This window comes from Camarhynchus parvulus, chromosome Z, assembly GCF_901933205.1.
Source record: "Camarhynchus parvulus chromosome Z, STF_HiC, whole genome shotgun sequence".
Classification (NCBI taxonomy): domain Eukaryota; kingdom Metazoa; phylum Chordata; class Aves; order Passeriformes; family Thraupidae; genus Camarhynchus; species Camarhynchus parvulus.
In genome coordinates this window covers 4,857,272-4,880,936 of record NC_044601.1, presented here as the reverse complement: position 1 = coordinate 4,880,936, position 23,665 = coordinate 4,857,272, and the positions used below count along the sequence as shown (strand labels likewise).

General features: G+C 38.4%; 1 protein-coding gene across 1 annotated transcript in view; it reads left to right on the top strand.

Annotated features, from left to right (window-relative positions):
* FBN2 (fibrillin 2) overlaps window positions 1-23,665 on the top strand; it is a 121,732-nt gene that overhangs the window by 69,721 nt on the left and 28,346 nt on the right. The window contains 18 exon segments of the mRNA XM_030969525.1: window positions 1,925-2,152; window positions 5,275-5,400; window positions 7,246-7,374; window positions 8,510-8,635; window positions 9,305-9,430; window positions 10,239-10,361; window positions 10,487-10,612; window positions 11,187-11,312; window positions 12,263-12,385; window positions 13,684-13,806; window positions 15,376-15,501; window positions 17,648-17,770; window positions 17,995-18,117; window positions 18,400-18,561; window positions 19,534-19,602; window positions 20,251-20,376; window positions 21,070-21,195; window positions 21,713-21,865. Of these exon segments, the coding sequence (XP_030825385.1) occupies window positions 1,925-2,152; window positions 5,275-5,400; window positions 7,246-7,374; window positions 8,510-8,635; window positions 9,305-9,430; window positions 10,239-10,361; window positions 10,487-10,612; window positions 11,187-11,312; window positions 12,263-12,385; window positions 13,684-13,806; window positions 15,376-15,501; window positions 17,648-17,770; window positions 17,995-18,117; window positions 18,400-18,561; window positions 19,534-19,602; window positions 20,251-20,376; window positions 21,070-21,195; window positions 21,713-21,865 (2,364 nt within the window).

Sequence of the window (23,665 nt, the reverse complement as noted above, 5' to 3'; positions counted from 1 at the left end):
CTTTTATGTGGCACAAGAAAGATCCAGAAATTTAACTATAGTGCAACATCAGCAACTTCAAATGGCTGAACATTGTGCAGAAATGCAGAGTCTTGAGCAGGAGCTGAGTGTTAATGTGTGCTTGTGTTCTGCCAATTGACGGGAGTGATTTAAAAAACACAGACACCGATGGAAAGAATGGTGTCACTTTACTAAGAATATAAAGGCAACACAAAGGTAAAATAAAGCATTCAATAAAACTACATGCTTGGCTTTAGCAACAACCAAAACTAAGCAAGGTGGTGCACCTAATCATTACTGTGTGAGAGAAAAGGGTAGTGATTGTGAAAGAGGGCAACTGTGATTTAGGCAACTGTGTTAATCCCCAGTTGCCTAAATACTTTACCATCATCCAGATCCTCATTCACAGCAAGGACCTGGAGAACCCTTCCCAGCAATTGCGAAAATCCTACACGGTGTATCCACCTGTAGCTGGGATCTCCAAATTCACCCCAAAAGTGAGTCCAGCTTTTGTAGGCCCAAATCACCAAGTCAAAGCAACTTGGTAATATTTTTAGCCAGAAACTCCTGGATCTGGTGGCACATGTCCCAACTAGCAAGGGCTGGGGCTTGGCCAGGGCCCAGGCCTCAGCTTGGAGGGTTTCCCCTAAAATACCCCACAAACAGGCCTCTATTCATGGAGAATCTGATGCCTTTTCCAGGGCTACCTAAAAGCAGAGGCCAGACAAAATTAAGGGAATAAAAAGTGGTTATATTTATTGAAAGGCCTTCAGGTACACTTCCTGAAGACAGACAAAACCCTACCAGGGCTTGCACCCAAAGTTTGCTTCTCCCAGCTCACTTTTGTTTGCATTTCTGGGCCCTGAGGCAATGAGGTGTCCTTCATTCTAAGGCCTAGAGAGGAATTGTTTTGTCTGACCAAAATCTGAAGACAGTAGCTAGCACTGTATATAGAGTTTAGAGTTACACACTAAAGAACTGCAGGATGATGTAAAAACACATAAATACATGAAAAATATACAAGGTAAAATCCTAAGGCATCAACAGCACTTAAGAAAGTTTCTTAAATTGATACATTAGTTATAGATAACTACACAAGGTTATACAGAGCTAGCATAAGCATCTTTGACATCTGTTTTTAGCTAAATAATACTGGTGGTATTAATCACAGTACCCAGGATTCATCTTGTAAGTAACCCCAACTCAGGCCTGCTGCTCAGGCCTCAACACATATGTGAAAAACTCCAATCACTTGTTTTTAAAATTTTAAAAGTTTAATAGTAATAAAATCGTTATAAAGATAGCAATATAATTAGAGTAATAAATATTTTGGACACTTTGGATTAGGACAACATGAGACAATAATGACAATATGAGACAATAGAAACAAAGAGTTACGGTTGGTTCGCGTAACATTTTCTGGGCAGCACGAGCCTGAAGAAGGACACCCGTTAACAGAGGGTTAACCCTTAAAAACAATAACCTGTTGCATATTCATACGCTTAATAAAAGATGCATAAATTCCATTCAAACACAGGATTCTGTCTGGTCAGGGTCAACTTCTTCCTCTTAATCCTGACAGCATTGTCAGCGCTGGGCAAGGCAGGACGAAGTTTGTTTCTCCTGATAATGGAGAATGAATTCTTTTTCTCTGAAAGATTCAGGTGTCCTGTGGCTGCTATCTCAGTGCAAGTCCTTCCTTTAGAAAAAAAAGTATCCTATATAGCATAGTTTCTATTTTAACATTTTGTTATAACCTAAAACTGTATTTAACACACAACTTCAGAAAACTAATACATTACTTTCTAACGTAACACATACAATACTCATTTTAATATTTGCGAAAATATAATAAAATACGCATTTTTCACAATGTAACGGCCAAGAAGAGGGATAAATGCCTGTTTGTTGTTGTGTGGTGCAGATATCCGCACGGAGCAGTGCTACCTGCGCTGGGAGGAGGAGGAATGTCTGCAGCCCGTGCCCGGCAGGCTCCGGATGGATTCCTGCTGCTGTGCCCTGGGGGCCGCCTGGGGCTCCGGGTGCCAGCGCTGCCCCACGCCCGGCTCCCAGGAACACCGGGCCCTGTGCCCCAGGGGCCCCGGATTCTCCAACAGGGGGGATCTTCTCACTGGCAGGCCATTCTACAAAGGTGAGCCTTCCTCCTTGTGCCTGAGGGGTAAGTGTGGATGCATCCCAGAGGGAATCCAGAGGGAGTTGATGCTTGAGAGATGGATAAAGGCCTGAAAGAGCTGATGGTGCTAATGGCTTGGAGTGTCTTGTGGGAATCTCTAACATTAGAGGGTTTTGAGACAGCTGCAAAAGGCAGGCAGAAAAGCTACAGAAAAATCTATCTAGCAAGATATTAAGGAAAAAGTTACAGAAAAGTCTATCTAGCAAGATACTAGGAAAAAGCTACAGAAGCGTCTATCTAGCAAGGTATTAGGAAGTTCTAAGCTTAATAATGGAGCTCTGTGTGTTGTGTTTTAATGCTCACAAGCAGGTATTGTATTTGAAATAAGCAAGCATTGTTTAACCAAAGGTACGTGTGCTTATAGTGGTTGGATAGAACTACTGTCAATGTGCTTTTGCTTTGTGTGATTGGTCAAAAAACTTTTAAAGTAAGTTGTAACATTAAATTCTTGGTCTGCTGCCTGGGATGTGAGCTGCTGGCATCTTCCCATTGTCATAACCATGTAATGAGACTGATGCTGGAAAATAAAACAGCTCAAGGCGCGTTCCTCAGCAGTCTCATCCCATTTGTGATTTGTACATAGACCCTGGCCAGCAATATGTGTTCCTAGAACAGAGGCTAGACTAGATTAAGAAAATTAAAGTGGGTATTTATTGAAGGTCTTCAATAGGTACAGCTTGTCAAAATAGTCAGAAGTCTCCGAGAGAGGTTACACCCAAGATGGAAAACTGTTGCAGTGTTGTGAGGGTCCCCAGGATGAGGTGAGAGATGAGACTGTGACTCCAAGTTGTCAGAAGGCTGATTTATTATATTATGATATTATATTAAAAGAAAATTATATACTATACTAAAGAAAGAGAAAGGAAAGATAAGAAGGCAAGACAAGAATGAAGAATAAAAACCGTGACAGACCAGAGTCCTGACACAGCTGGTCTGGGATTGGTCATTAAGTTAAAACAATTCAGATGCTGGATAAACAGTTCTCCAAATCACATTCTAGAGGAGCAGAACATGGAGAAGCTGAAGGCTTCTCATCTTCCCAGGAGAAGAAATCCTGGCAAAGAGATTTCTCAGAAAATATCACGGTGACAGAAAGCGATCACGAGTTTTTCACCCAGTTAAAGTTTGGTCCATTTACGTGTCAGGGGTTAATCCTCCAATTACAGCTTCAGGTAATGAAGTAATTTACTCTAAGTTTGGCCCCCCTGAATTTTGACATTTGTTTATGTCTCTCGGAGCCTGAGACAGTTAGATGTCCTTCAGTTTCATGCCTAGGGAAGCATTGTTTTGCCTGAATAAAATGGGAGAACAGTAGATCAATGGCTATGGGGTTTTAGAGTTACACAGTAACTAAAAGCAGTACAGGAAAAAAAGAAATATATATATATATACTGAAAAATATAAAAACTAAATCCTAAGGCATCAATTCTGGTGCCTGAGGATTAATTGTGGGTGCATCTGAGAGGGTATCCTGAGAAAATTCCTGGGTTTGCAGTTGCTTGTTAAGTGTGCTTGAGAGATGGGATGAAGGTATTTGCCTGAAGGAGCTGATGGTACAGGTGAGGAGATTCTCTGCTTTCATGGGAGCTTGAGAGCAAAAGGTGCAAAAGTCTGAATTGGGTAAGGAGGAGAAGGAAATTCCTGAAAAGAGAGGAGCTCTGAATTACTGGAATAGCACAAAATGTGCATATTTTTTAAGGTAGTGCTTTGCAGGGAATGAGCCGAGCATCAAATAGTATGAGAAATGAGTTATTTTATATGTAAATGTAAAATATTAATAAAATTTGACCAGGGCTGTCTGGGAGGCTCTGAAGAAGGATGGATTCTTTATCTGGGTTGCAAAATCAGTAAGTGATTAAAAGGAGAGGGTGTCTGTTGTGTTATGATCATGAGGGCAGTGACAACAAGGATATGCAGTGATAAAGGAGTAAATAAAAGTATTTTGTCCAGTTCTTGCTAGCTTCACCTCCTATAGAGCAGTGACAAAACAGAATAGGCTGGACAGTGTTAAGAAACCAGACCCAGGTTTACTTCAAATGGCTAAAATCTGAGAAGAAAAACTAGTTTTCTGTGTCCAGAAGCTCAGGTGATCCAAAAATTTGTTAGGGTTTTTTTTTTTTAAGGATATATTCCGAAGCATTTTTCTTGGAATATTTTGAGTTGCTTTAGAGAGCTGTAACAGGTGAGACTTCTGTTTCACCATAAATAAGCTCTGCTTTTCAGCAGTCTTTGCCTGAGTTACTCTCAGGCAAAGCTCTTGGATTTTGTTGGTGATTTAGTAAAGAAATAAGGAAAATAACAATGGCAACAATAGCAACAATAATTTTACCAACATTTGTTTAATTAAATAGTTAATTATTTCATAAATCTTGTCTTAGGCTGAGATTTTTCTGAGGTTTGGCTTCCTGTTTCTGTTTCTTAATTTGGACCACTATTGTGTTCCACTCACAGAAATGAGTGGGAGATAGATGTTTGTTTTGTTGAAGATGATTCTCAGTTCAGGACATTGCCTCAGCAAATTATTTCACAGAGTGTATGAGGTCATTCATCCTTGTCCTGTGCAAGATCCTTTAACAGTTTGTGTTACTCAGCATTGAGGGGAGGTGAAACATTTCACTTGATACTCTACAAAAGAAAAAAATACCATTTTCAAAACAGCTCCAGATAAAACTCTGGCAGTCCCAATTTGAAAACCAAACCAAATCAACCCGGTAATGGTTGCATATTTTACAAACTGGCTGAGGAATGCCAGGAATATTGATTGTGACAGAAAGCAAACTTGAACACCATACACATGCCAGAGTTTCAACTCGGAGAGTATCCCTTAATTTCTTTGACTCCTGATTAGTATAAGCTTTAAGTTATAGCTTTGGGTATTGTGAAGCAAAGAAACCCAAAAATAGCCAAAAAGATTAGGAAATGTCTCACCTCCAGTCAGGTCTCCAAGGATGTCCCCTCTAACCCAAACCCTGCCTTTTATGCTCAATGCAATTGGTAAGAAGGAACAGGAAATTCCTGTTGATGCCATGTATCTTTGTGCTTAAGAATTTCTTAATTACTTCCTTTGTTTTTATTCCTAGATATCAATGAATGTAAAGTGTTCCCTGGCATGTGCATGAATGGTAAATGTAGAAACACAATTGGAAGTTTCAAATGCAGGTGTAACAGTGGGTTCACTTTAGATATGGACGAAAGAAACTGTACAGGTGAGTAAGCCTTGCATTTTCCACAGTTTTCCCTAGAATATTGGAATAGTCCTGCTTGAAAAAGACCTGGAAAGACCAAACTTCAACCTGTTGTGGGGAAAGGGAGCCCAGATGAGGTTATCTAGCACCCTGTCCACCTTGGAAAGATTCAGTGATGGGGACTCCACCACATCCCTGGGGCTTTTTGAATTGACTTGCTCTTGTGGCATAGCTTGGTGATCTGGAAACCCAATGCCAATAATTTCCTTCAGTTTCTAAGAGCTCAGTCTTTGGAGAGAATGGCGAACAGTCTCAAATTTTCCTTTCAGAAACTGATTATTTAAAAAATACAACACTTTTAGATTTTTGTTATAAAAGTGATAATTGATGATTGATAATTGACGTTTAAGGTGCTCAGGTCATGCTGTACCTGTACAACCTGAAAAATCAATAAGGATCACCAGCAAAACCAAGTCTAATGCTCTAACTCAGAGATTATCTTAATTTATGTTCTTACTCTCTGGTCATTGTATGAATTTAGAGACTGCAAGTTAATTTTCATTTAGATTTGATGGCTGAGAAGACACAGGGGCACCTCAGCAATTCTGACACCAGTGCAACGTTAACTCAGGAAGACACAGACACGTGTGTTTAATTTACAAGTTTAGGATTTTGTTCTTTACTGTCTGGAAAATCTGAAGATAAGCTTGACAGTTCTGTGGCTGTGGGAGCTCTGATGCCAGCGTTGTGGGTGGCTGGCTCTGTGCTGAAAATGAAGGCGGTTTTGTTACAATGTACAGGCGTCCATGAGTGTGTCTGAGTAATAACTATGAAGTGTGGGTGGTAAGGCATGCTCACTGAGGTTGGTCTGGATGCTAACGTTGCCCTAACTGGTGATTTCCTTGTTTTTGTAGTGATTGCATTGGTGAAGAATGTATTTTACAAACTCTATTTCTAAACTAACCAGAATAGGTCAGAAAACTCCTTGCAAAAGCTTTTTCCCCCCTTCTATTCTATGGTGATGAAACTACTCCACTGAGCAGCTGTAGAAAAACAGGCTTTCTGAAATAGATTACATTTTTGCTTGTTTTAAATCAGCAAGAAATTGTTTTATAAAGTTTGTAGGAGCCCAGATACTCAGTAATGTGACAGATCTACCATGTGGGTCTGACAGCTCCACACATCTGTGAGGACTGGGTGTCATCACCCAGCAGAAACCTGTCCATGGGCAGTGACACAAAGTCCTCTCCTGCAGCACTTACCTTTTTCACTGGATCACATCCCTATTAAAATTCCCCTTTAGATTTCTGACTCACTACCAGTGTGATTTAAAAAGAGCTCTTCTGTCTTTTCTGCTGTTGTTTTCTGTAGTAGGTTTCATTCAAATTTAACTAAAAAAACAACCAGTGAACTGTAAATCTGGTATTGTTAGGAGCTAATTCCTAATGGAAAGGGTGTATGTAGATTTATAACACTATTACTGGATAAATATCTTCATACTAATCAAATTATAATCAATGGCATTGTAGTCATGGAGTCAGTTGATACCTCTGTAAGAATGGTATCTTGGAATGTCTTACACTTACATATTTCCTTAAGAATCTAACCTTAAATTACACTTTATAGAAGCAAACTTGTTACATGGTTTGCTATAGCCTGAGAGCTCTGAAGACTCAGCCTTACAAATCTTTCATTAACTGTTTCATATAATCAGATGCTTCTATAAGTAATTTTTTTTCTCTGTCGATTTGCATACTGTATATAGTTTCTGTAGGCTTAATTTACAGTGGCATTTTTTTTCTGTGAAAAGCAGGATGACCTTAAACCCAGTTTGATTTTTCTAACCTCTCCACTGCTATGAAACAGACATTGATGAGTGCAGGATCTCCCCAGACTTGTGTGGAAGTGGCACTTGTGTCAACACTCCTGGCAGCTTTGAGTGTGAGTGCTTTGATGGCTACGAAAGTGGATTTATGATGATGAAGAACTGCATGGGTAAGTGTTGCCAGGATGCCCTGGAGTCTCCTTTGCTGTGCAAAGCCTGGCTGCTATCTGAGCTGAGCACTTCAGATGTGTCATTATTGTGGCTTCATGAGCAAATGAGTCAGATATGCAGTTTATAGAGACAGATAACTGAATTAAGTATATAGCCTTGCTTGTTCATTATACTAATTACTTATACCCTTAAGAGACACTTATTCTGTACAGATTTTAGGATGGCAACAGCTCTTCACAGAATTCATTTAAAAACTGCTAATGGGGTTCCCAAGTATTTGATAAAGCTAGGAATAGAAAGCTGGAGTTTCAAAAGCAGTGTGAATCCCTTTTCATTGCTTTTTCTAGGACTCAAGGAATTCTCACATCATTTCCTGAAAAAAAATTACATCTCTTTAATCTGTTTAAAGTTGTAAGAATAGGTCTGGAGACACCAAAAGGTGTCTAGCCACCGTAAAAAATCTTGACTTAGGCTTTCTGTCACCTTTTCTTGTTTTCCTACAAATTGTGATGCTTTTAGACTTTCCTGGGTGTCCAGAAGTGTGAGGCCATCCTCCACCTTGAATATCTTTTGTTTGTATTTGTCTCCATCCACACCTGTAGTGTGAGCTGGTTGTATCAGTTTTGTGAGTCAAATATTCATTTTGCCTTTATGAGCTGTAGCCAGAATATTTCCCAGCCACACCATGGCGTACACAGGAGTTACCAAACTGAGGAGCCATGTAGGTAAAAATTGATACACAAACATCCACCATAACTGCATTCACAGGCAGGAATTTCAGTGCTTATGTGAACAGGTGTTTGATTGCCTTAAGCAATTTGAAAATATATATACATCACACTAATACATTGCTTTAAAGGACGATATCCAAAAATTTGCTGCCTTTGCTTGTGTTCCATGTTTTCTTGAATGTCTAATGTTAAATGATGAATGCTTGGTTTTGTTGAGAGGAAAAATACCCATCTATAGAGTTAATAATAATATATAGTTTTTGGTGGTCCTATTGTGCAGCACGAGTAGAGGAACACCACCATGAAACAATCCTTTTATTTTGTAGATACTGGGAATTGCTCTTCTCTTTGTTGCCCCTCATATGTGTCCGTTTTATATCTGCACTTGGTGGTTTCTTTGCAGATATAGATGAGTGTGAACGCAACCCTCTGCTGTGCAGAGGTGGCACCTGTGTGAACACTGAGGGGAGCTTTCGCTGTGACTGTCCCCTGGGGCATGAGCTGTCACCATCCCAGGAGGAATGCTTGGGTGAGTTTCAACTCAGGAAAATAATCTTTAGTTGGAGGAATGGTCAGTCCCTGGGATAGGTGGGGTCTCAGGAATCTCTTCAACAAATTAATGCTCCTCCTTTATATCAAAAATTGTATCTTCTAATAAAAAACTAGAAGCCTGTAAAATCCTCAGTGCCAGTAATGCTGTTGACTCCAAAGGGGAGTGTTTTGTCAGGCTTCTTAGGGGATATTTAGCAACTAAAAGGACTGTACCACTCATGGGAGCAACTTTAATCAATCACTTAAAGGTGTTGTCCTGTGTTAAAATTCATCTCTCCTTCTAGCACATAATCCACCAAAATGATGGAGGAAAAAAAAAGGAAAGAAAAAGTAAAAAAAAATAGCATATTATCTCTTTGGCTTATTTTCTTGATGGATAATAGCAGACTTGGTAATTAATGCCCACAGCAGACTCTGTAATTCATTCTCTCAGACCTGAGTCAGACAAGATAAATCTTTGGACACCAGGTTAAACACAGCGTGCAGAACTCCATTCCTTGAAGTGGAGCATGCCAAGAGCAAGAAAGAAATTTAACAAACCTGAAAGCCACCAGTTTGCAATTTCCCTCTCCTTGTGCCTGGAACCTGAGCTGTTAAAGCTGTTAAATATCCTGAATTACGACTGATCTGAACCATTCTTCCCCAGATGTAAACGAGTGCTCCTTGAGTGACAGCCTCTGCAGAAATGGCAAGTGTGTGAACATGGTTGGGACGTACCAGTGCTTCTGTGACTCTGGGTACCAGCCCACTCCCGACAGACAGGGATGCACAGGCAAGTGTTGGGCACCTGCAGCTGGGATTTTGTGCTTCAGCTGCATTGTTCCATCTGTCCTTGCTTTTATTTAACTTCACACCTTCCTTTTGGAAACCAGCAGGGCTGTTTTCTCATGTGCTTTGAGGCTTATCGTGGGCTCTTGTGGGAATACAGAAGTATAAAGGAATATAAAGAGGGTATAAAAATATGGTTGCTGTAGTGAACTCTGGAGAATACTTTGAAATTACACTTCCTGTACTGCTCCATTAAAATCAGAGGTTTGAGCTAACAAGAAGAAAGTGCACCTAGGTTTCTTGATCAAGGAGGAAAAGGTCTGTGCATTGATGGTCTGTCTTTCACTTTTTTCTCCTTATCATATGCCTCTCTTTAATCCTTCAGTATAATAATACTGAATTATATAGTGCCCAACACATCAACTCCTTGCAAAGGAGAGCAGCAGTACTGAGAGGCTTTTCTATTTGCTTGTTATGGTTATTCTTTAACAAAATTGCAAATTTGTGCCACATTCAAGCTTTTAAGTTTGTCAGCATTTCCCTTTTTTTCCTTCCCAAACTTTTTTTCTTGAGCTTTTTTACACACCCCTTGCAATACAGAGGAGCAAAACAAACATTTAACTTAGCAACTTGCTCCCACAGATGAAAAAGCAGTTGAAAGAGGGAAAAACGAACCAAATATAAATCAGAGGCAGTAGAATGAGAATAAAAATTCAGAATGAAGCCACTGATTAACTTCTTTATGTAAAATGTAAAGGGAATATGATGTTTTTCTTAAAGTAGACTTACTGCTACCAATGTTGCCTCCCCAGATATTGATGAGTGTATGATAATGAATGGAGGCTGTGACACCCACTGCACTAACTCAGAAGGCAGCTATGAGTGCAGCTGCAGTGATGGCTATGCTCTGATGCCAGATGTCAGGACCTGTGCAGGTAGGATTTTACACCTGAAAAACTCCAGCATCATTATCTTTCAGCCAAAATCAAAGTGGTGTTCCAGCCCATCCCTGCCAGTGACAGAATTATTACCTGTTTTGGTTTTCTTTTCCCCTCCTCAGATATTGATGAATGTGAAAACAATCCAGATATCTGTGATGGTGGGCAGTGTACCAATATCCCAGGGGAATATCGCTGTCTCTGTTACGATGGATTTATGGTTTCTATAGACATGAAAGCTTGTGTTGGTAAGTAGCTGTGTGCACCAAATTTAGTGGAAGTCTTGAAGATTCTGCAGCTTTTTCTTTCTGTTCTTTCTACTGCATCCTTGAAAGTGAATATTAAAATTATGCATATTATGAAAAAATAATCTATATGCCTGTTGGTAACTCCTTAACAATGAACCAGATCCTATAGTTAAAAAACATTGGTGTGATTTTACTATAATGGAACATGTGTACTGAGAAGGGATCAGATGAGGGGGCTCAGAAGGGGGCACTTCAAAAATTCTTCACTGGAAGAAAGTTAATATGATCACAAATATGTTTTGCGAAAATGATTTTAAGTGATTTTTGTAAGAAAAAGTTTGCTTCATATTCCTTTAATTAGCATTCCAAAGAAAGGTGAAAACAAATGGTCTTTGTTTTACCACAAAACAGTGGTATTTGTACTACACATTTATCCTTACTTGTTTTAGGGAATTTACAGAGTGGGACAGCTGAAATATATTACGACCTCATATAGCAGGTATTTTCACCTGTAATAAAGTGTTCCACAATGACAGTAATGTCCAACTAATAATTAATTTATAATCACCTACAGATGTGAATGAATGTGATTTGAATTCCAACATCTGCATGTTTGGGGAGTGTGAAAACACCAAAGGCTCCTTCATTTGTCACTGTCAAGTTGGGTATTCAGTCAAGAAAGGAACCACAGGGTGCACAGGTAAAACAGATTTCCAGTGAATGTGTTACATATTTTTGTTGGCTTCCAGGTAAAATAAATGTACAAGTGTTCACACACAAGAGAGAGCTTGGTATCTGTATATATTTGTATATATATTTGTATATATATGAGTGTTTCATATCTGCTAGCATGTGCCAGAGTTTTAAATGGAGTGTTCCTTCAACATATCAATGCTGGAAGCCCATTGCAAACTGATTTTAAAGATTTTGGCAGCACAGGTTGTGTGAACATCCATGTTACAGAACTGGGCTCAGGATGGCAAGGCTGCAGTTGTGTTGGAAGTTTTTTATCAGTGCTCATTTTTCACAGGTACCTGGAGGATGAACTCAACTCAAGCTCTGCACGAAATGGCCATGTGGTCTAAGGAAAGAACAAGAGGGGGGGAAAAATAGTTTAAAAATCCTTCAAGCTTTGCCAACAATTTTTAAAGTTCTGTAGCCACTCATAATCACTCCACAAGTCCTGTGATATTTGAGCAGTACCTTTTCTTCCAAGGTCATTCAAAAGAAGCTGACAGAATTTCTCCTACAATTTTGTGCTTAGGAATCTGTTCTATAACTACTACAGCCATGGGTGTATCATTATTTTTATGACTGAAATATGGCTGTGCACCCAAAGACCTCATCCCAGTTTTAGACATAAAAAGATCAGCATATTTCATATTTCTGGAAAAGAGTGTTAATTTCATGCTGAAAAGCAGTTGTAGGAAAGTGGACTGATTGTCATGTTTGCAAACAAAGAGCAAAAATGAAATGCAATTGTCACTCCTTTTTACTAATACGGAATATGAAATAGCTTGCTTGAATTTTTCCAAGTTCTTAAACATTTGTTTTTTAAAGGACTGCAAACCCTCACAGTGGAATTATGTAAAAGGAGCAGGATTTTTAATATTCTGATGTAAATACTGATAGTTTGTTTTGTGCTTGTAGATGTGAATGAGTGTGAAATTGCAGCCCACAACTGTGACATGCATGCCTCGTGTGTCAATGTGCCAGGAAGTTTTAAATGCAGCTGCAGAGAAGGTTGGGTTGGAAATGGCATTAAGTGTATTGGTAAGTACATGGAAAACAAAGATTTTTTTCCCTCTCCCCACTCTTTTTTTTTCTTTTTTCTGAAAGCATGTAATGTGACTGTGTGATTAGTCCATTGGAAACAAATAATCATTCTTCTGACTTCTGTAGCCTATGGATAGATGGGTATGAAAGATTCTTATGTTTCACAAATTTGGTTTTCTAAGGAAAAAAAATATTTACCATCTCAGAAACTTGATGCTGTAACATCTTTCCAAATTAACTACGTATTTTACAAAGTTTAAATACAACTGCTACTAGAATGTACAAAAAAAACAGAAATTAAATAGATTTCGTTTTATTGCTTCCTGTCAGATATTTCCAGTCCTTCAAACATTTTTTTGTAAATGTCTTGTAATTTATATGATTTATAGACCCTGATATAAACCAGATTAGGATGGGATGGGTGGGAAACATGTATCTGCATTTGCTGGGCTGCTGTTGTTGTGTATGTCCCCTTGCCTTCCTGTTTCAGTTTGATGGGTAAAAGATTGTAATACTTGCTTTTTGTTTTCAGAACATTTTGGGATCTAAGGAAGATAAGGCTTTACTGATGTAATGTGCTGAAAAATCACCATATTATGAGATTTCTTTTTTTTCTTTTTTTTTCTTTTTTTTTTCTTCTTTTTTTTTTTTTTCTTTTTTTTCTTTTTTTCTTCTTTTTTTCTTCTTTCCTTCTTCTTTCCTTCTTCTTTCCTTCTTCTTTCCTTCTTCTTTCCTTCTTCTTTCCTTCTTCTTTCCTTCTTCTTTCCTTCTTCTTTCCTTCTTCTTTCCTTCTTCTTTCCTTCTTCTTTCCTTCTTCTTTCCTTCTTTCCTTCTTCTTTTTTTTTTTTTTTCCATACATATTAACATCCAAGTGAATAACTTGCCTCACCCCTCATGGGACTGCATTGTTTTCAATTTCTTCTATTACTCGAGGAGACTTCCTAAATAAGTGGCAGTTTTTCACCTCACTGCATTTCTTTGGTTCAGTTTCTTTTTTTTTTAAACTAATTTTAACTTTAAGCTCATTAACAGGACATTTATATCCAAGTAATGAGCCAGCTGAATTCCATCTGTTACTCAGAAACATTTTCCCCACTCCCACCTGCTGTAATTTAAAGGAAGACGTATTAAAATGGAGTCACTCTAGATTAACCCTGTATCGTCTAATACTAAATATGTGTATTCATGGAGACATAAATCAAGTTTGCAGTGGTGCTGGTTATCTTGGCAGTTAATTACCAGCCAGTTTACTAATTGCTGTGCTGCTGCCTGCACTTTTTGACCCCGATGTGCAGATCTTGATGAATGCTCCAACGGGACCCAGCGGTGCAGCACCAACGCCCAGTGTGTGAACAGCCCGGGCTCCTACCATTGTGCCTGTGCAGAGGGATTCACTGGAGATGGCTTCACCTGCTCTGGTAAGGGGTTTGGTGACACCTGACTTGTCCCTGGTGGTTCTTCTCTTGTGTGGAACCTTTGTGAATTACACCTAAGCCCACAGTGCAAGATAATGAATGTGAAAATGTAGTTTAAGATCAAGATGCTTCCTGTCTGTCCTGTATAAGAAATGGTGTCTGATGCACCTGATTTTTCTTTTGGTTTGTGTCCCAGTTGGCCCCACTGGGTACATTTCTTTGGGGGAAGTTCTCGTCTGCTGCTTCTTCCTCCTCCTCATCTTCATGCCAGTTATTTTGAACATGCATGTCCTGCTTGTAGCAGTGCCTCTAGTCAAGGACACCAAATGCCAGCTCTATTACAGTTCCTCTAGCATCATCTATTTTTCCATCACCCAGTAGAGCAGGATGTGATCATTAACATATGACTTTTTAAACAGAAAAACAAACTGCAGTTAAAAAACATTGCCCATGATCTCTGCGTTTAAATTTGTAAGTGAGAATGAACATTTTTATTCACACAGCATGTGACTCAAAATAAGCTGACACATATTATATCAAGTATTAAGATTTTATATTAAATACTAATTACTGTGTCTTGGGTTACTCTGGTCTTTATCACTTTACAGGGTAGAGATGTAGTGTTATCTCTGCTCTCAACTTTGAACACATCCTGTATTTGGTCAGCTTATTTAGGTCTGAGAATGCATCCTAATCATAGTAAAATACCTAGAAAACTACTGTGAATGCATTCATTATTGGCTAATTGGCTAATTACAAACAAAAATTAATTTAAAACTTAGAAACAAGGTTTTCTGATTAGTAGTGTGAAGTTTTTTATTTGAGAATAAAGACCTTCAAATGTGACTTGGTTTTGTATTTCAGGTTTTTGGTTCATGAGCACAATGTTTTATCCCTATATTGAGCTTCTGGGTTTCTCTAAAAATTGGATGTAATGCTAATTATGGACTAATAAAATGAAGGAAGCATGTAAAATATTTTTTGGACAATCATAACAATACCTGACAAAATTATCACTTCTTATGATGACTGCAATGGTGAATGCCCTCCCTTGCCATTCTCTTTCTTTGTAGCTCTTTTAAGTCATACTAGGAGAATTTCTGGTGTGCAGGCAGTACTTGTAATGTTCCTCACCCTCAAAGAATATTTTCTAAAATGAATATGATAATAATTTTCTATGTATTATTTAGGAAAATTTACCTTTTGAACATTTTTTCTGACAAAATAGCATAGCAATATATACCAAGAGGCAAAATTCTGACGTTTTAAGCAAGGTATTTAACTTTTTTGTCAAGATTATTCAAAACTGAATCTTAAAAGCCTACATTATTTAAAAAATATTTCATCTGTTAATGAAAAACAAGGAGTAAGGAATTGTGGAAATGTGAAAGAAATAATTTTAGAAACTGTTTGCTTTTCTGCATTCTTTCCATTTACTTCAGGATGGTAAAAGTGTTCTGTTTTATACCTTCAACTCTCAACAGTGCTATTATTCTGAACACCAGGATATATTTATGTGCATTTCTGCTGGTGAAACCTGTAGTTCCAGAGAGGTTTTCCTGTCTTCCACAGATGTGGATGAGTGCGCAGAGGATGTGGAGCTGTGTGAAAACGGGCAGTGCCTGAACGTGCCCGGCGCCTTCCGCTGTGAGTGCGAGATGGGCTTCACCCCTGCCTCTGACAGCAGGTCCTGCCAAGGTGAGCTGCTGCTGCTGCTGCTGCTGCCTCAGCTCTGCTCTCTGAGTTGGGCTTGGCTGCTCTGAAGCAAAGAGCAACCAACAGGACCTCAGCCTGGAAGCAGAGAAAGCACCACACGTTTCACGTGCAAGGAATTTCTCCAGTGTGGATTATGTTGGGAGGTTGCTTTCATCTTTTTTGTGATGTTTTCCTGGCTTTCAACCATAAATCCCAGAGCAGAGGTTTGCCTCAGCAATTTTGTAATTTTTTTTTTAATTCCTTTTTGTCACTATTAGATAGTGTGTGAAAAATCCTCTGTTATCTTTCTAGTCCAGTTCAGCTTCTACTCCGTATTGTGTTCTTTTACCTTTTGTTTTTCATATTTAATATGGCTGTACAGTAAATGAAAACATTTTAGCTGGTGTCCCAAAGCTTTTAACTTGTTTCGTATTTAATGGTGAAAACCACATAACGTCTTTGGAAATTAAAATTCTTGGTGAGATTCAATAAGCAGGTTTCAAAATTTCATCTCTAAGATTCAGTCCAGAGCGTGGCATGTTCCAACATTCAGGTGTACATGTATGAATCAGGTTTCAGAATAATTCAGGTGCTTCTGAGGAATTACCTGTGCCACAGTCAGATTTGTTAGTAATTTTCAAGTATTGTCAGTCATCTTTACTGAATTTCTTGGTGCAGCTCATTTGTATTACAGTGGTGCCAATGCTCTAATAAAAATCCTCAAATAGATCTAATCTCTTCCAGCCAAGCCATGTTTTGAAAAACAATGTAATTCTAAATTTTGGGTCAGTGTGTTGAAGGATTTAGGTCCAACAATTAAAGGATTTTGGAGAAATGCTTAATATGTTACTGTGATTGCAGCAGAGATCTGAAAGCATTCCATTGATTAAATTGTGCTGTTGGGGAACTAAAATATCTGGGTGCTGAATTCTTAAAAGTTAGCTTTTATTTCTATCATTTTGAAGTGGATATATTAATCTGTACTATGGTAAGAAGAGTCTTTTGCTGATTTCTACAATCAAGAAGCAAAATCCAGTCTTGATTTAGTGAAATAATGGTAATAAAAATTATTAATCCACTTTCTTCAGAAGTCCCTGGAGATGTCAGTACATTAGCTTCTCAGTGACCTGATTTGGAGGTCATTCCATGGCTGTACTCCAGGGTATTTAGAAATTTTATTTTCCAGATGAAATTGACTCAGGACTTTTGGATGTTGAGTATTCATTTTCCCTAAAAAATGTGTCTCTCAGAATTTAACCTTTCTCATATATTACTATAAAGAGGCATTTTATCGCTTCTCAGCCTCTGGCTGAGGTAATCCAGCCATGTTAAAAGTAGATTTTTTATTGCTGTAATAATTTTAATACCCTTTTGCACATCTTGTGCAATATTAGTTCATCAACAGAGCACTGTACTCAGGATTTCAAATTAAGATTTGGCTGTGCTTTGTAAAATGATATTAATGCTTTCCACTTCCCTGACTGTGCTAAAAATAATTCACTAATACGTGCCAGGACAGCATTTGCCTTTTCCACAGCTGCTTTATTCTGGCAACTTAGAAAGTCCTGCTGTCTGGCAGTACATGGAGGGGGTTTTTTTCCACTCCTATCCTACTTACTTTCAGCTCAGAACTCTTTTACAGTTTGTGCCTAAAGCCATAGCTTTGCAGTCTGTGGTGTCAGTGTTCATCTCCTTTCTACACTGCAGCTGACAAAATCATCCAGTTTTCTGTCAGTGTCTTTCAACTTGATTTCATCTTCAATTTAGATGAGCGTGCAGTCCTTTAGATGCATTTTAGCTCATCTGTGTGTAGTTACTACATAACTACTTCAATGTGGGCTTGAGAAAATCGTAGATAATTCTTATACTTCCTATATTCCTATTTTCCCTGTATTCTTCCCCCAAGGAGATAGGACTGTTGATGCCTGCACACTTTCTTCTTATTACACTTCCTTTGCAGATACAAATTCACAAATAGAAACTTTGTGTAGTATTGTACACAAACTCAAAAATGTTAGTTTTAAAAATACTTGGCATGTGTCTCCTTTTGCTTTTATGGTGCTGTGACACATAATAACAACAACAGCAATAATAATAACAGTAATGTGGTAAAGCTGTGTAACTTTCTGATTTTAATGCATTCCTTCAGACACGGATGAATGCTCCTTCCAGAATATTTGTGTGTTTGGCACCTGCAATAATCTCCCAGGAATGTTTCGTTGTATCTGTGATGATGGCTATGAACTGGATAGAACTGGGGGAAATTGCACAGGTAAGTCATTGCTTTTCAGAAATACATCAGCAAAAAGGGTGGCTTCTTAAATATGTAGATGAACAAGGTTTATTTGTAGTCATTTGCTGACTTATTTTTAAGACTCTCCTTCAGTTTCAGCTAAAATTCACTTGCATTTGAAACTTTCTAAGTTGTCTTAGAAAGTAAACTTATTCTTTCCTGTCCAGTGAGCAGATTTATGAATGTGGATTTTCCTGTTTTAGATATTGATGAATGTGCTGACCCCATTAATTGTGTCAATGGTCTTTGTGTAAACACTCCTGGAAGATACGAGTGTAACTGTCCTCCAGACTTCCAGCTGAATCCTACTGGAGTGGGTTGTGTGGGTAAGTAAAAAGCTTCCTGAACTATCACTTTAAAAATCACTTATTTTATGCAAATAAGATAGAAAAATAACGATTCCACAATTCTGCATATCCTGTTACATAGTTTTTTAGTGTTGTCTCTCTCAACATCAACAACTATCAATGTTCTTGAAGTGCCAATGACTTCAAGAGCACAATGCTACCCTGAATTCCTCCTTCTAGGCATGAAATTGCAGATTAATACCTGCAGTTCTTTGCCTGGATCTTGGTGTGCAGCTGTAACCACGTGTGTTTTTTACGCAGATAACCGTGTGGGCAGCTGCTACCTGAAGTTTGGGCCGAGAGGGGACGGGGGCCTGTCCTGCAGCACTGAGATTGGGGTTGGAGTCACTCGCTCCTCGTGCTGCTGCTCGCTGGGAAAGGCTTGGGGGAACCCCTGTGAGACCTGTCCCCCTGTCAACAGCAGTAAGGAAATGTCCTCACGTTCTCCTGGTGCTGCCTTATTTCAGAAGGGATGGAAAAGGAATTGACAGTCTTTTACTCTACTGCTGTACATTGGTCATTCGAGTCAGATTTCACTACCACTGTCAGAGGGACCGGGGTGTGGACCTGAGCATCACAGACCTGGCCTTTAGTCTTCTGTGACTGACTTGGTGCCTGTTCTCACACTAATAGATCAGTGCTTTCTTTAGGAGGCACTTCCCACCAGGCCAGGTGATACTTTAGGAAGTGTTGGGCATTTTATTTTCGCTCTTTTTTCCTATTTAAAAAAAATTAAGTAAGAACTTTACAGATAAGAATAAAATAGAGTGCATGTATCTGCTGGGCATGCACATCAGCTCCAAGCTGGTAAGGAAATAAATTAATTATGCTTAGAACCCAAATCATGGCTTTAATTTGGAGGGCTTCATTATTCTCCAAAGCAGAGTGTTGATAACTATTGTTCTTTATGTCTAAGTCACTGTTGAGTACTTTAAAAACTATTACTTAATGATAGTTACCATCTTTGTAGAGCTTTGAAGGTCTTTAATGAATATTGCAACACAAACGTCAGGTATGTTGTTCTTTACATAACAATAGGAATTACAAATTTGACACTTACCTTTATCAGTGGCATACTGACATTTCATATTAAAGAACTAATCAAAACAAAAATTATGTGCCTCTGTAGGGACACAGTATGGAAAAGCCAATATTGTGCCTGCCTCAAGAGTATCTGAATTATGGTAATAAAAGAAAGCAGAACTCCTCATTTTACATTGGTTTTCTGTTAATCTAATGCACGTGTTTTATTTACTGTGAATAGGTCAAAAAAAGTAGAAACCAAATGACTGTAGAGAAGAACAGCCATTAAAAACACAAGTGATATTTTATGATTCTGGTGCATAATTTTATTTTTTATGAAACTGACATGTCTCTTGTTATATTTTACTTTAGCTGAATACAACACTCTCTGTCCAGGGGGAGAAGGATTCAGACCAAATCCCATTACTATTATTTTAGAAGGTGAGTTTCTTATAAATTACTTTGATCATTGATATTGATAATAATAATAATAGTAAAAAAGGGGTCATCTTTGAAGAGGAACTGCATTTTTCAAAAATCATTATATTTAGTGCAAAGCTAAAACAATGTGAATTGGGAAACAACATGAAAAGGCACACAGCAAAGTAATATTGAAGAAGCACAACACCATTTCAGTAGGAAAACAATCTGGTGCATACCTTTTGTGTGCTTCCTTACTTTAACTGGATTTCAAAATTGGGCCCTGAAGGATAAGTCATTTATGAAAATTACAGCTCATCAGCAGAAAGTGCAAATGTCAGGAAATATTCATCAGGCAGAGCAGCTCTGGTTCCAATAAATGGGCAGAAGTGAGGAATTAAGTGCCAAAATCCTGTAAACAGCAATGGAACATTGGGCTTAACAAGCTGAAACTGCTCCTTAAGGGCTGTTTGAATGGAAGAGAATGAGTATCTTATCCATGCATTCCTGGAGAGCAATTTAGAAGAAAAAAAAAAAAAACAAACCACACATGACAGTTCAACGCTACTAGTTGGCAAAATTTCAGGGCAGTACTTAAATTCTCTTCTTTCTTTTCATTGAGGAATGAAAATACGGTGAGTTGTTTTTTTTTTCCCCCTCCGTTTTCAGACATTGATGAATGTCAGGAGCTGCCAGGCCTCTGCCAAGGTGGAAATTGCATCAACACTTTTGGCAGCTTCCAGTGTGAATGCCCAAGAGGTTACTACCTCAGTGAAGAGACAAGAATCTGCGAAGGTTGGGTCCTTTAAAGCCTCTTTCTCTGTCACAGTGCAGTTATTATGAAAACCACTACTTTTTAACCTTAAATCCATAAGTGGGCATGGTACACCCCACCCTTACCTAGAGTATTCCCTAAAACCATTACCTTTGGCACCAAGGATACAATTGTTCAAAGCTTGAAATGGAACATTTCAATAAATTAATGTTTATTTTAGATATTAGACCTCAGCCACATGTATTCAGCAAACTAAGGAGTTATTAATGATTTCTGGCTTCTCACCCTGTAAGTTTTATGATGCTCTCTGCATTTTGGATGTGAGAGTACCAGTTTAATTTACTCAATATGAAGTAAAGTTCATACTGGTTTTCCTTTAGTGTTTGAGATTTTTCATAACTGTTAAAACCAAAATTGTAAACTGACCCTAAATAGTGACTAACCTTGCTCTGAGAAGAAGGTGTGAATGTCTTTTGTGAAGCTGATTTCAGTGGCAAGTTAAAGTATTTAGAGTTTATTCAGTGTGTTGTCTTGCACTTAAATGAATAAAGGCTTAACTTAGAGGTTAAAATCAGAGTTGTGTTTTTCAAGGTATTCTTTAAATGAAGGATTTTTGTTATCTTAGCGTGGTTTATTATGGTTGTATTTCTCAGAAATATTTGCTTGGCCTTGGACCTCTTCTCCCTCCTTAACTGGAGTGTTTTTTCTTCTAGATATTGATGAGTGTGTTGCACACCCTGGTGTGTGTGGTCCTGGCACCTGCTACAACACCTTGGGGAACTACACCTGCATTTGCCCACCTGAATATATGCAGGTGAACGGAGGACACAACTGCATGGGTATGCAAAATGTCTTCTTTACTAGAACTGAAAGATTATCAGGTTGTTTGAGGGCCAGACCCTGTGCTTTGTGTTTATTTTGACTATTTTTAGCTCCCAGCTGGTGTTGTGTTGTCAGGAAAGAGATCCCTGTGATTGGCCTGCAGCATTTAGGGGCTCTTGCTCCCTAACAGGGCTCACTGTTCACTGGTTTATTCCAGCTGATCACTTCCAAGTGGTGGGGTTTGCCATACAAATGGATCTGTTGAGTATCTACACTGAGTTTATGATTTCTTAGGAGTTTGTCTTTTTCCCCCTTGTGTCTTTAAATCAAAACAGAAAATATTTCACACAAGTCTAAAACAAAGACTGTGGATTACATCAATCCTTAAATTATTTTTAAATGCCTGTGTTTATGTTGCATTCAGAAAACTGAGTTAATGAATCTTGTCTGATTTGGTAGGGGGTTGATATTTACATAATATCACAATTATCATAATGTTGGTTACTTCATAAGTGCTTCTTTTCTCACATCCAGACATGAGGAAAAGCTTTTGCTACAGGAGCTATAATGGAACCTCCTGTGAGAATGAACTGCTCTTCAATGTGACCAAAAGGATGTGCTGCTGCACATACAATATTGGGAAAGCCTGGAACAAACCTTGTGAGCCGTGTCCAGCTCCAGGAACAGGTAAAGCCTTCTGTGGTCACCCTGTTTTGTTACTTTCTTTGCTTATCTGCTGCTTTGACCTATTAACTAAAGTTAACATTTCATCCCAAAAGAACTTTTACTGAGCAGTAATACTGGTGTTGAAGATACTGGCTGACCAGAGATACCTCCTGTCTAGTCTGTCCCCCAGGATAATTAATTTAGGAGAGTGTAATTTAGTTCTTGATAGTTGGAGACACATTTATCTTGGTAGTCCTAATCTGTCAGGACATCAGGATTGGGTTTTGTACTGAGTGTTGGAAGCCTTTCTAGATTTTTCAGCTGTGTCTCACATTTGATCCATGATTTGCTTGGTTGCATTTACATTTCCTCTGCTGAAGGTGACTGAACTTGAAAAAATTGCCCAGTAAGTACAGCATTGCAACGGGAAGTAAAAAATTCTCTTCCATAAATGGAGGTGAAATAGTGAAGGACAGTTAATTTTCAGTCAGTGTTTATGGAATTGTTTTCCTGGAACAAGACATCCCTGAAAGCTCAACTCAGAAAAGTCATTGGTGGGAGAATCACCAACTCAGAGGGAAACCTGACATCCACTGAAAAAAGAAAAAGGACATCCATTTCAAAAAAGAAAAAAGATGCTTTGATAAAACTAAAAAACTCATGTGCCTGTTTTGTACAAACACAGTTTGTTGTTTAATGTACTTGGCCCAGGTTTACTGGTTTAGTGTCACCTAATCTATGCCTCTGGTGCTGTGATTTTAGTATCATTTCTGATTTTAGTGTAAAGAATTTATTACTCCCATTCAAAGTGGTTTATCCTGGTGATTTGAGATAAACAACAGATAATTTCAGAAAGATTTTCCCTCACAGTAAAGAGGATGAAAATAGGACTGAAAAGAAGAGAAAACTGCCTTTTCCTTTTCCTTCTTAAATAGGAGGAGGGAGAATGAAGGAATGCTCCTAGCAGTCAGGAATGGGAAATGGAAATAAGCTTGAGAGAGGAAATACATGTTTGCTGCCACAGAGAGCTCTCGAAATTCTTTCCCATAGTCATTTGTCTAAATGTCATAAAATTGTCACCGTGGTGACAACATGATGAGAAGAGTACAGCAAACTGCTAGCAGGGATTCATGCAGTTAATGCTCTTGGGTGGAAGAAAGAATTCTCCTTTTAGATTTCTGACACTTAAATTCTCAAAAACTCCTGCAGCTTTTAATGATTTGTTAAAACCAAAATTGCTTGGTATTGTGCAAGCAGTTATGGGGTTTAAATATTCCCTGAAATATTTCAATGTTGCCTTGTTAGCTTTTCTAAATGACTTTACTGTTTTTGCAGGCATGGTTGAACCTTTTTCACCATGAAAAGGGATTGTGTGGGGGATCAAACACAACTTCCAAGTGGAAATGGTTGAATAGCTGCACTTGTGTTCTATAATCAGTTGTTTTGCAATCTGAGGGCTGCACATCACAGACAGGGGTTGGGGTACCCTGACCTTACCCACGTCACCAAACTGGGCCCAGTGGCTCATTAAGAGCATTATTCTGCCCTGATGAGGATTGTAAGTGAACTTCACGTGACCATGCATTTGTCTTTTTTCTTTGGTGAACAGAGCTCTTTCTTCATTTTTTCTCTGTTTATTCTTAGCAATCTGTCTCTGATGCCTTTAAGTAGTAAAGACTGTTTGGTTTGGTTTTACACATTATGCAGATCATAACTATTAGCATACAGACTTTAACCAGAAATAATAGTTCTTTTTTGTTTGGTTTTTTACCCAAAGTGTAGAAAGCTGCTTCACTGTTACAAGGTAATGAAGAATGTACA